The 12,297-nt window shown below is 60.3% G+C and overlaps 6 protein-coding genes across 6 annotated transcripts in view; 4 read left to right on the top strand and 2 right to left on the bottom strand.

Moving 5' to 3' along the window:
• The window catches only part of GGTG_05245 (hypothetical protein), a 3,335-nt gene extending 2,632 nt beyond the window's left edge, over positions 1–703 (top strand). Inside the window, exon 5 of the mRNA XM_009223044.1 lies at positions 60–703. Within this exon, the coding sequence (XP_009221308.1) occupies positions 60–323 (264 nt within the window). The 3' untranslated portion in view covers positions 324–703. The remainder of the gene's footprint in view (positions 1–59) is intronic.
• GGTG_05244 (hypothetical protein) lies at positions 640–2,296 on the bottom strand. The gene is made up of 2 exons (XM_009223043.1): positions 1,594–2,296; positions 640–1,421 (listed from the first exon to the last, which is right to left on the bottom strand). The coding sequence occupies exons 1-2, from the start codon at positions 1,638–1,640 to the stop codon at positions 1,160–1,162; spliced, it is 309 nt and encodes a 102-aa protein (XP_009221307.1). The 5' UTR covers positions 1,641–2,296; the 3' UTR covers positions 640–1,159.
• Positions 2,279–2,698, top strand: GGTG_05243 (hypothetical protein; the record flags this gene model as incomplete). Its single annotated transcript, XM_009223042.1, has 1 exon — positions 2,279–2,698. Exon 1 carries the CDS (start codon positions 2,360–2,362, stop codon positions 2,696–2,698), a length of 339 nt encoding a protein of 112 aa, XP_009221306.1. The 5' UTR covers positions 2,279–2,359.
• Positions 2,699–3,125: 427 nt separating this feature from the next.
• Positions 3,126–6,066, top strand: GGTG_05242 (protein transporter SEC24; the record flags this gene model as incomplete). The annotated part of the gene is made up of 2 exons (XM_009223041.1): positions 3,126–5,978; positions 6,055–6,066. The coding sequence occupies 2 exons, from the start codon at positions 3,126–3,128 to the stop codon at positions 6,064–6,066; spliced, it is 2,865 nt and encodes a 954-aa protein (XP_009221305.1).
• Positions 6,067–8,256: 2,190 nt separating this feature from the next.
• Positions 8,257–10,206, top strand: GGTG_05241 (CMGC/MAPK/ERK protein kinase). Its single transcript, XM_009223040.1, has 4 exons — positions 8,257–8,570; positions 8,643–8,838; positions 8,937–9,318; positions 9,452–10,206. Exons 1-4 carry the CDS (start codon positions 8,455–8,457, stop codon positions 9,826–9,828), a joined length of 1,071 nt encoding a protein of 356 aa, XP_009221304.1. The 5' UTR covers positions 8,257–8,454; the 3' UTR covers positions 9,829–10,206.
• A 789-nt stretch (positions 10,207–10,995) lies between these two features.
• On the bottom strand, positions 10,996–12,201 carry GGTG_05240 (oxidation resistance protein 1; the record flags this gene model as incomplete). The annotated part of the gene is made up of 2 exons (XM_009223039.1): positions 10,996–11,541; positions 11,638–12,201. 2 exons carry the CDS (start codon positions 12,199–12,201, stop codon positions 10,996–10,998), a joined length of 1,110 nt encoding a protein of 369 aa, XP_009221303.1.
• Between the last annotated feature and the right edge of the window lie 96 nt (positions 12,202–12,297).

Genomic DNA, 12,297 nt, shown 5'->3' with positions numbered 1-12,297 from the left:
CCACCCCTTGTTACACTCTGTATCGCTTCAACTAACCTTTTCACCCTTACAACAAACAGCTCCAGATCAGGCTTCCGTCCATGCTCATCCGCCGGGACGGCCTGGTGGCGCAGCCGTACCCGAACGCGTCAAACGTCGAGCAGCTGCTCTCGTCGGCCAGGCTCGCGCCGCCCACGAGCGGCTACGCAATGAACCCGCTCCAGCAGCGCGAGGCCATGCAGAAGCGCCAGTACGAGGACACAAGGGCCGAGATCCTCACAAAGGCCACGGCCACGGCCGGCCAGTCGGGGCAGTGGCTTGCGAAAAAGATGTTGGCGGTATGAGTGGGGGTATGTATGATGAGTATGTGCAGGGAAAGGGGTGGTGTGTTGGGAGGGTCTGGTGATACACACCGCATCGGTTGGGGAAAGTTGGGCATGAATTTGTGGGCTCTTATGGCGTTCTGGCCGGTTCAGGACTGGGAGTTTATTCATAGGGTGGCTTATTCGGTGTTTATGCTGTTATAATTGACTTTGGTCTTTCATATGCCTCTTCTAGATTCCGGAGGCGTCGGGAAATCGGGACGTCCGATGCTGCCTGACGAGTGGCGTCCCCGGCGGAGCATCTATAAATGGATTCAGTCGGGACCAGGGCGGTTCCTTCACTCAGATGAAAATAGCTGCAGCGTATTTAAATATTTAAAGCTCGTTATTATCCTTTACTCAGTCCCTGATTCTCCTCTACTCAGTCCCTGATTCTCCTCGAGTACATACATGTCCACCCACCAAGACAACGCTAGTCTATGCTTCTGCATGACAATGTTTCTTATTATATCTACCATCTAAGAAAACAGAAATCATAATGTCCAGTGCCAAATGGCAAGCAAAGCCCATCGGGGCAAAAGCCAAACGAGGCTTAAAAAAGGAAACGGGAAACTGGCCAAGCAAGCATGGGTATCGTGAAATGGAAAAAGTCGTAAACTCAATGGCGAGCCCTGATTCCGCGGTATTCGTAAGACAGCTCGTGTCGCGTGTGTACCATGGTCGTCCAGGGATTAGATGGCGGATGCGGGAGAGTTGTTGCCGGTGCGGGTTTTGTTGTATGCCTTCTCTTGCGCTCTCTTGAATCGTATGTCGCGTACGCGCTCTCGCAACGCCCTGAATCTATCCCTGATCCTGTCTCACTTCCTCTTGCTCGGCTTCTTGGAGTCGGCCGCGTGGTCCCAGGCCTTGACGACCCACTTCTGCGTGGCGTCGACGTATCTCTCGTCGTCGACGTGCTTGACGCCGACGCGCATACCGTCCTTTGTGAAGACCACGTTCTTCTTGTTCATGCGGTCGCTCGCCTGCTTCTGGATCTGGTTGGACGTCAGGTAGATCTGGTACCCGACCCAGCCCAGGCCGCCGACGATGGCGAAGAAGATGACGAGAGGAAGGAGCTGGCTGTTGTTTGGGGAGGCACAGATGAGTTAGTTTGCGATTTGGGTTGGGGTTTCTTTTCAGACTTCAACGTGACAACGGCGGCGCATGCGCATGCGCATTGCGCCATCCTAGCTCCCTCGACGCGCAGTAACGCGCATGTGGAAGCAAAGGCCTCGGACTCGGCGCAACTGACCTAAAGGTGGACGGAGGGGCCGCCGACTTCGATTTCCCCCAGGCCATGGCGACGATGGTTGTGTTGGTCGGGCTGGTATTTTATGTTGTAGCGGCTCTGCGTCGTCGGCTTCTTCCCCTGCCTTGCAGGATTTGGCGAGCGGCACAGAACCAAGACCCAATGAGATATGGTTGGGTGGAGGACAACGGCAAGTTAAACGGGAGGCGGAATCTTGGGAGCGCGAGGGAGCGACAGAGGTAGGCGGGATTGGATCTGGGCAAAACGAAGGGCACAGGTCGGCTGGCAGGTGATTTGGAGGGTAGTTGTGGTTTTGATGGGGTCGTACCGGGCAGGGAACGCGGGAAGGACGGGAGATTGGGGGTCTGGCAGAAGAAAATAGAAAAGGCAAAAAATAGAACCCGGTAAGCCAGGGGGGTGATGCGAAATGGGGTCAAGGGGCAGCGAGCGCGGCTTGGTCTAAGACTTGCTTCAGCCCTTCATGCTAGTGCAGCCTCGACTTGGGCAGTGGAGGCCGCCGTCAGGGGTTTGGCGTGACAGGCAGCAGACGCTCTGCCTCAGCCGTGGTACCATCTGATGATGACCAGTGATTCCTGTTTGATACCTGCCTTTTGAGCTGGCTACGCCAGTCGACGACAGGACAGGTCCTGGATGAATGCTGCAACCCATTATCGAGCAGTTGGGAATAGGACAGCCCCTGCCTTCTGCCTTCTCTTACACTTTGGCTGCTGGTCTAGGTTTTCGAGACGCAGCTCACGTTCAATCTTAAATGAGGGGTTCCTCCAAGTCAGCGCTTCAACCCAGTCCCCGCCCCTCCGAGTCAGGTGGGGTTACTCGCGCGACACAACAGCAAGCAAAAAGCACCAACCTGCAGCCAAATACCACCAGCCACACCCTCGAGGCTACGTGGCTTGAGAGGCAGCAGCAACTGCAACCCACCCAGGATGGAGTCCTCCACCCTGTGAGGGCAGAGCTCACCGACGCCAGCTGGCGGAACCACCAATGCACTGCTCCGCGCCCAACGACGACCGAATATTCTCGAGCCGATTCCGCTGCTCATCAGCATGACCGGCTGCAGGCGAGGCTGAGCTCACATACCACCACCTAGCCGTTGTCCGACGCCGTCGAGAGCCCCCCCAGCGACGCCACCCAGTAGGCTTTGCGAAGCCCCGCCATCTGTCTCCCCGCCCTCGGCTTGCGCTGCGCAGCTTGTTGCTGGGCTGCTGTGGCCAGATCGTCTTTGCCTGCGACCGACAGCCACTGCCTGCCATCAAAACCAACCCACTCCACCCACCCGCCACCCGTCCTCGACCTCGAATCCCGAGCCGAGCTCCTTTGCTGCGTCTCAACACACACCAGGCCATTTTTTCCTACTTTCTGTTTTCTGGCGACCGCAGTCCGTTGCCTTAGCGCACCGTGCCCGCGCTCCCACCCTCGGTCGCACTCAAAACCGCGGCGCCAAGACAGCTTGATCCTCGCCCTAAACAACACCATACCCCCCGTCTGATATCTGCTCCGCCTCGCCACACCTAACCATGGCGGCCCCTGATGACGGCTACGGCGGCCAGCAGCCGTACGGCCAGCAGCAGTCGCCCTACGCGGAGCAGGGCTTCGATGCACAGGGCGCCCCGCCTCCGCCCCAAGGCGCCCCCGCCGGCGCCGACGCCGGCAAGAAGAAGAAGCGAAACTATGCTGCTGGCGCATTCGACGTCGGCGTTGGCGCCAATGTTGGGCCTGGCGGTGCTCCTCCCATGGGCGGCGGCGCTGCCCCGCAGTACGGCATGCCTCCAGCCCCCGGCGCCCCGGCCCCCTACGGCGCCGCCTACCCGCAGCAGGATCCGCAGCAGGCCGCCGCGTACGGCGCCCCCCAGCCCTTTTCGCCTCAGCAACCTCCCCCCGGCGTCGGCGGCTACCAAGCCCCTGAGCCCTACTACCCTGGCGCCGCCGCTCCCGGCCCCGGCACCCCCGGCATGGGCCCCGGCGGCGTCGGCGGCCTGACCCAGGGCATGGCGGGTATGCAGCTGGGCCCGGGGCAGCAGCAGCCCCAGATGCCCCCTGCCCAGCAGGCGCGTTCTGGACCCCTGAACCAGCTCTACCCGACCGACCTGCTCAACCAGCCCTTCAACGTGTCGGAGCTCGACTTCCCTCCTCCACCCGTCATCCTGCCGCCCAACTCTAGCGTGACCACTTCACCTCTGGCGAACTGCTCGCCCAAATACGTCCGCTCGACCCTCAACGCCGTACCTACGACACACTCGCTTCTGAAGAAGTCCAAGCTGCCGTTTGCCCTGGTCATCCAGCCCTACGGCTCACTGCATGACCTGGACGACCCCGTGCCCATCGTGCAGGACCAGGTTATTTCGCGGTGCCGGCGGTGTCGCTCGTACATCAACCCCTTCGTTACGTTTCTAGACCAGGGCCACAGGTGGCGCTGCAACATGTGCAATCTCACCAACGACGTGCCCCAGGCCTTCGACTGGGACCCCGCCGAGCAGAGGAGCGTCGACAGGTGGCTGCGCCCCGAGCTCAACCACGCTGTCGTCGAGTTTGTCGCCCCGCAGGAGTATATGGTGCGCCCTCCCCAGCCCCTCGTCTACCTCTTCCTGCTCGACGTGAGCTTCGCCGCAGTGTCGACTGGCCTCCTGGCCACCAGCGCCCGCACCATCCTCGACAGTCTTAACCGGATTCCGAACGCGGACCGACGCACGCGCCTTGGTTTCATCGCAGCCGATTCGAGCCTGCACTACTTCGCCGTGCCTAAGGACAGCGAGGAGAACGGGGAGACAAACATGCTCGTCGTGAGCGATCTCGACGAGCCCTTCCTGCCAGTGCCCCAGGAGCTGCTTGTCCCGCTCACCGAGTGCCGGCAGAGCATCGAGAACTTCCTGACCAAGCTGCCCGACATGTTTCTCAACACCACCAACAACGGCTCCTGCATGGGCTCGGCCCTACGCGCCGGCCACAAGCTCATCTCGCCGCTGGGAGGCAAGATGGTGGTCCTCAGTGCGTCGCTGCCCAACGTGGGATACGGCAAGCTCGATATGCGCGAGGACAAGAAGCTTCTAGGCACATCCAAGGAAAACGGCCTCCTGCAGACGGCAAACAGCTTTTACAAGAGCTTCGCGGTCGAGTGCTCCAAGAATCAGGTCTCAATCGACATGTTCCTTTTCTCGTCGCAGTACCAGGACGTGGCTTCGCTGAGCAACCTGCCCAGATACACGGGCGGTCAGACGTGGTTCTACCCCGGGTGGAATGCCGGGCGGCCGGAGGATGCCATCAAGTTCGCGTCCGAGTTTAGCGACTACCTGTCGTCCGAGATCGGGCTGGAGGCGGTGCTCCGCGTGCGCGCGACGACGGGTCTGCGTATGAGCACGTTTTACGGCAACTTCTTCAACCGAAGCTCAGACCTGTGTGCCTTCCCGGCCTTCCCGCGCGACCAGTGCTACGTGGTCGAGGTGGCCATCGACGAGACGCTGGGCAAGAGCGTGGTGTGCATGCAGACGGCGGTGCTGCACACGACGTGCAACGGCGAGCGGCGCATCCGCGTCATGACGCTGGCGCTGCCGACGACGACCAACCTGGCCGACGTGTACGCGTCAGCCGACCAGTGCGCCATCACGACCTACTTCAGCCATAAGGCGGTTGAACGGGCACTCAGCAGCGGCCTGGAGGCGGCGCGCGACTCTCTACAGAGCAAGGTGACGGAGCTGCTCCAAACGTTCCGCAAAGAGCTCGCGGGCGGCAGCATGGGCGGCGGCCTGCAGTTCCCCTCCAACCTCCGGGCCCTGCCAGCGCTTTTCCTGGGCCTGATCAAGAATGTGGGCATGCGCAAGTCGGCGCAGATCCCGTCGGACCTGCGTTCGGCAGCGCTCTGCCTGCTGTCGACGCTGCCCCTGCCGCTTCTCGTGCAATACATTTACCCCCGACTCTACTCGCTGCACGACATGCCAGACAACGCGGGCATTCCGGACCCGGAAACGAGCCAGACGGTGCTCCCGCCGGCCATGAACTTGTCGTCGGAAAGGTTCCAGTCCTTCGGCCTGTATCTTATCGACGATGGGCAGGTGCAGTTCCTCTGGGTCGGCAGAGATGCGGTGCCGCAGCTCCTGATGGATGTCTTTGGCGTGGGCGATCGAGCACAGCTGCGGGTGGGCAAGGGCAGCGTGCCCGAGCTCGACAACGACTTCAACGAGCGTGTGCGGGCCGTCATCGCCAAGAGCCGCGACTACAAGTCGCGCGGTGTTGGCAGCATAATCGTGCCTCACTTGTATGTTGTCCGTGAGGACGGCGAGCCCAGCCTGAAGCTGTGGGCGCAGACGCTACTGGTGGAGGACCGCGCGGACCAGGGCATGAGCTATCAGCAATGGATGGGGACGCTGAGAGAAAAGGTAAGCTAAGAAAACCTGTTGACTCCTCTCTGGCTCATATTTGGGCACTGATACTAATCTGCCATTTACCAAACAGGTTGTGCAGTAAAGAGTTGAATCCAGACAAGATCAGATATTGAAATAAAAAGAAAGAGGCAACTTTAATGAGATGCGGTTGCGTGTTCCAGCGCGTTTTAGTCTATAGACGGGCCGCCTAGACACGGGTTTTAGTCCACACCACACACACACACACACACCTGGGAGGGAGGGGCGCGGGAGAGAAAGCGTCAATACTCTCAACGTTCTGGTGTGCACGTGAAATGCCACCAGGGTTTTTGACCACTACACGCCAACTACCTACCAGTTACCTACCTAGGTACCTATACCTACGTACCTACCCGCCGGCCCCTATCACTTCTGATCGAGCCACTTAGGTGTGTCTGTTGGCAGCTTCGTCACATGATGTGACTCGAGATGCATGAGGCCGGCAGGGGCATATGAAGGAGGTCACCCAGGAGGCGGCCGGGCAACTGCAGCCTTCATATTGTCTCTTGTCGACGGCCACCTCGTGGCTCCGGGGTGCAGGAACCTCCCCGGTAATGAAGTTGCACGGCGTTGGTCTTTCGAGGGCCGACAGTTGATCACCTCAGGGAAATGGCAGCGCCTCTGCGGGAAATCCGGTTATGCAAGTCGCCCGGCAAACGTGACGGGGGCGCACGCACTACCGATGCGGCCAGGGGGCCTGATTTGAGGTATATCATCACGCCGCAGAGACGGCACGACGAGTCGGCGACATGTTTAAGTAGGTCGGCAGGTGGAGCAGCACAGAGAGCGACGGACGCGATTGGACAGAGAGGGCGACGGCCGCCCCCACTATCCCCCGGGGACCGGGCTTGGGAGACGGGCTCGCTCTCTCTTGGGCCAGTCATGAAACGGGCTCCGGTGTGACTGAAACGCGGGCGGCTAGGAAAGCATGCGCCAAAGAGAGAGCTTGAGAGCAGCAGGGCCGGATAAGGGCGGCTATGCGGTCATGCCATGCAAGCATGAAAAGCCAGCCCGAGTTGGCGGTAGGCTGATCAAGGCAGGACAAGGACTAAGAGGCCCTTGTCGGCACGATTCGTTTGCGGCACACGACCCCAGCCAATGGCGGCGGGGCGCTGTGGGTGGGCTAAAAGGTCCGATGCAGTTGGGTTGATCACGCTGCAAATGAAGGGAGGAGTGGCCAGCTGAAGGGGATGAAAGAAGGATGGAATGAAGACAACAGCTTGACGGGGCGGCGATGCAGGCTGGGCCGTGTCTTTGTCTCGTGCAGATCTTTTCATTGTTCGTGGCAAGTAGATAGACGCAGTGGAAGGCACGACCGCATCGCCAGCTGGAGATTAACTCCAGCCAGGAACCAGCTCAGGCAGGCAGCACAACGGCCTGGGCCTGGCCTGGCCTCTTCTGGCGACCCCTCCAAAAAAAAAAAAAAAAAAATGCGCCCATCAGCCACTAAAGTAGGGCAGGTTGCAGTTGGAGCGGCCGCACGGGTGCACTAGCGCGAGCTGCTTGCCCCTCACTTATGTCTAGTGGTCTTGGGTGCTGGTTCCATGCCAGGACAGAAAATACCCCGCCCCGCCATGGGAGCCCACAGCAGAGCCAGCAGCGCAATCCGTCGTGGCAGGTGGGTTCAACTCGGTGCTTGCTCCTGGGCTTCGATTTCCAGACTGTCCGCTGCTCATGTCGTTTACTCGCTACGGTGTGCGTGCTACCCACCCCAATTTGATAGGCGACCGACACGTTCCCACACACGGGCAGACCGCTACCGTGCCGTGTGCTCGCTGGACTGATAGAAGGTCGCAAGGGAAAAGGGGGCGCACCCACACTCTGGTCGTTTTGGGACCGTCCACCGCTGTCCAGGTCCCCAATAGGAGGCAGAGACCCGCGAAGGGAGGGCGCGCTTGGACGCTGGGCTTGACGATCCAACAAACACCACGACCTGTCTGCTGGCCTGGTCCCTTTTCTGTCTCGGCCGCGTACGCCTTGTCCTGTCGCTTTATTTCGTCTGCCTTTATTCCCGCTCTCTCCCGCCGTTTCCCATTCCCCCTTCTCTCCATCCTTCTGCCCTTTCTAGCCTCTCCGCCCTCTCACTGTGTGGTTTTTTTCTGCCCCTTCTCTCATTGTTCCACCAGCCTCGGCTTTGTTTGCCGCACGCCGCCTTTTTTTCGACCCTTATTTGCGTCTGCGCTGGCCAGTTCCGGAGAGGATACCCTGACTTTCTGCCTGCCGCGCTCGCTCCCACGTCCTTGGCTCCTCCACACACCCCGTTGTGCAACTGGACCAGAACCAAACCCCCCCCCCGCCCTCTTCTCGGCTCTCGACCCTTCAGCTAAACACAACCACCTTCCACCACCACACTTTGCCAACACCGCCCAAACCCAAACCTGACCCCCGCTGCCCCGCGGCGCCTCACAATTGATACTGAGAGCCGGCCATCGAGCCCGCCCCCGGCGCCGTCATGTCTCGAGCCGCCAACCCGCCCAGCAACTCGGGGTCTCGCAAGATATCCTTCAACGTCAGCGAGCAGTACGACATCCAGGATGTCGTCGGCGAGGGTGCCTATGGAGTCGTCTGGTATGTCGTTGCTGTCGCCGCCGCCACGGCACCGTTGACCACAACTGACGGCCTACCTCCTCTTCCTTTTAGCTCCGCCATCCACAAGCCCTCGGGCCAAAAGGTCGCCATCAAGAAGATCACCCCCTTCGACCACTCCATGTTCTGCCTAAGAACCCTGCGCGAGATGAAGCTGCTTAGGTACTTCAACCACGAGAACATCATTTCCATTCTCGACATCCAGAAGCCCCGGAGCTATGAGACCTTTAACGAGGTTTACCTGATCCAGGTACGTTGTTTTCCGTTGCCTCGTCGGCAACTATTTACCATCTATTGCTACTCCGCTTGCTAACCTCGACCGCCGCTGCCGCCACCGCTACTTTACAGGAGCTCATGGAGACGGACATGCACCGTGTCATCCGCACCCAGGACCTTTCGGATGACCACTGCCAGTACTTTATTTACCAGACCCTGCGCGCGCTCAAGGCCATGCACTCGGCCAACGTCCTACATCGCGATCTGAAGCCTTCCAACCTGCTGCTCAACGCCAACTGCGATCTCAAGGTCTGCGATTTCGGCCTGGCCCGCTCCGCCGCCTCCCAGGAGGACAACTCGGGCTTCATGACGGAATACGTCGCCACCCGTTGGTATCGCGCCCCCGAGATCATGTTGACCTTCAAGGAGTACACCAAGGCCATCGACGTGTGGTCCGTCGGCTGCATTCTCGCTGAGATGCTCAGCGGCAAGCCCCTGTTCCCCGGCAAAGACTGTAAGTTGCTGCCGCCTCCGTCCCATGTGCTGCGCGATTTCTTGCCGTCTCGTTTTTGCTTCACCCTCTTGATCTGTAGCGAGGCTGCGCGATGGATCGGACCGCAACTAACAAAGCTTGCACACGGCTCTAGACCACCACCAGCTCACTCTGATCCTGGATGTCCTCGGCACGCCCACGATGGAGGACTACTACGGAATCAAGTCGCGTCGCGCCCGCGAGTACATCCGCTCGCTCCCCTTTAAGAAGAAGGTGCCGTTCCGGACCCTGTTCCCCAAGACGTCGGATCTCGCGCTCGACCTTCTCGAGAAGCTCCTGGCCTTCAACCCGGTCAAGCGCATCACGGTCGAGGAGGCCCTGAAGCACCCGTACCTGGAGCCCTACCACGACCCCGATGATGAGCCGACGGCGCCCCCTATCCCGGAGGAGTTCTTCGACTTTGACAAGCACAAGGACAACCTCAGCAAGGAGCAGCTGAAGCAGTTCATCTACCAGGAGATCATGCGGTGATATCGTGTCGCCCGCGGCGCTTTATAGAGAGGGATCTGGTGGACATTGGGAGGGGGGTGTGGAGCGACTGGCCCTCGTGGGCCCCGGCACCTGTCGCCTCAGGATTGCCGTTGCGCTGAACGTCTGGCCACGAGGTTTCCTGTTGGATGATTGATACCATTTGTCGGAGGATTACGGGTCTGGGCTGGACTTTGGGCGGGCGGAGCCTTTACCGCAGGCGGGCCTCGCGTGTGCCGCGCTGGTGTCGGGATGCGCCCGCCGGCCAAGGTTTTAGTACCTAATCAAATAGCCCCAGAGAGTGTAGTATAAAGGCTGGTGAGGAGTGAGTTGCCTCTGGGAGAGCGGGGTAAACGCTTGGGGGCGGATCTGTCTCTCTTCTTGATGATTGCAATCTATTTCTTTTCGGCTCCCTGTCTTGCACGGCGGCTCGTGGTGTTTCTGGTCTCTTTTTGCGGCCACTTTACCCTTTAACCTTGGGGACCCACTGTCTTGGCCCTTTCTTGACCGCTTCGCTTGGAGCCATGCAAGGCCCGGCGGGAGCGGTGATTTTTCGAATCTGATGGAGCTTGCTGCAGTATTTCCAAAGCGGTAGAGATTGGGCCGGAACCGCGTTGCTCGTAGGGACAAGGAAGATAAAGGACCAAGAAGCGGCAGGATGGAGGAAACAAAAGGTATCAAATTCGTGGTCTCGAAATGGCTCTGTAATATACTTTGAATCTGACTATGTAGGTGGGTATCATGGTTTTGTGTGTGTGTGTGCGTGCGCTTGCTTGCGCCTTTTGAGTCTCGCGCCCAAAGGGGGTTTCCCCTGGCCTCCTCATCCTAGGCTTTCTTCGTTTCCGTCGCCCTTCCACGGCGGCAGGAGAAGGCGCCGGGCCCCATTCCCTTTTCCTTTCGAAATCAAAACATGACGTTGAGATGAAAGCGACTGACTGTGTGCGTGGCCTGGCTGCACGCACTGGTTGTGCGTGAATACATAGTATAATATGGAGAGCACGGTATCCATCGACTGAATCCAAAAAGCAAACAAAAACGAACAACACATGCTGGGTTAGTTCCATTCTCGCAAACAAAACAGATCGCCGTCCTGTTGGAGTCATTAGCCATCACCGCCAACCGTCGGCGCTCATACGAAAATTCACCGACAATACGCCCCCTTTCCCCCCGCTAGTCCTTGGCCCCGATGATCCACAGCTCAACGCCGAGGACGCCAAACTTGTCGCCCTGGTCGCTGAGGGGCTCGTTGCCAAAGGTCAGGGACCGGGCGCTGACCCCCTTCTCGAGCGAGTCGTCGAGCCAGAGCCCGTACTTGCCGTCGCCGCCGCCGACGCTCAGCCACAGCGGCTCGCAGTAGACGTAGTACTCGTTGACGCCCGAGTACGGGAACGCCTTGAAGCGGATCGAGGGCGAGGCGGGGGGCTGCGGCGGCGTCAGGAGGCCGTGGTTGCGGCCGTGGCCGGCGCCGGGCTCGTCGTCGGCGTGCAGGTGGTACTCGCTCGTGCCGTGCGTCTCGAGGTCCGTGTCGTATATGGGGACCAGCTTTGGCGGCGCCGCAGCGGGGACGGTGGTGGTGCGGCCCGTCAGGTTGGTCGTGTCGGCCGAGGGCGGGGGCGGCAGCGAGGCCATGACTGAGGCGCGCCACAGGAAGCACTCACCGGTGCCAAAGTAGTGCCCTGAAATGTGTGGCGCCTCAGAGAGGTAGGCGCCAAAGGTCTGCAGGAGAAGGAAGAAGGGGATGTCAGGAACTCGGTTGCTACAGGGTAGCCAAAAAAAAGTGGGAAGAGAACAGGAAAGGACAATCAAACGAACCTCTCCCTCGTCGTCGCGCACAACCAGCACGAAGCCGCCGCGGCGGCCTCTGTACTCGGCCGACTTCTCGTACAGGGTGGCGAGGCTGGCGCCGTCCTGGTCGAGGCTATAAACAAGTTTCCAGTCCTCCTCAATGCGCAGGCGCTCGGGCACCATGATGCGGATCTCCTCGGCCACGGGGCCCGTCAGCAGGCGGGCCGAGGCCGGGGTGTCGTCGCGGAAGCCGCGCAGCACGAGCGGGCTTAGGGGCGGCGGCTGCAGCGGCGAGGGGCTGCGGCGGCGGGGAGCCCTGCTCGCCTTTCGGCCGCGGGGGTTGTAGACGCCGTTGACGCCTTTCTGGTCGCCGTCGTCGTCGTCATCGTCGTCGTACCGGTGGTGGTTGTGGTGGTTGTGGGACGTCATGCTGCCGTTGGGCTCGCTCGACAGGCGGCGGATTAGGCCGCCAAAGGCGCTGTATAGGCCCGAGCCGAAGTAATTGGACGAGCCGCCCGAGGTGGTGGTGGTCGGGGTGGCGGCTCCCGAGGAGGAGGGCGGGGAGTATGTGGTCTGGTAGTGGAAACTCATGACTGCGGGTGGGCGGTGGGAGACGGCGGCAGTAGCCGTGGTGGTGATGATGTTGATGGTGATGCTGACGGTGGTGATGTCGGACCAGGATCGCCA

The sequence above is a fragment of the Gaeumannomyces tritici genome (assembly GCF_000145635.1).
Source record: "Gaeumannomyces tritici R3-111a-1 unplaced genomic scaffold supercont2.3, whole genome shotgun sequence".
NCBI classification, from domain to species: Eukaryota; Fungi; Ascomycota; class Sordariomycetes; order Magnaporthales; family Magnaporthaceae; genus Gaeumannomyces; species Gaeumannomyces tritici.
Note: the sequence above shows the minus strand (reverse complement) of the source record. Positions and strands in the feature narration are given on the sequence as shown.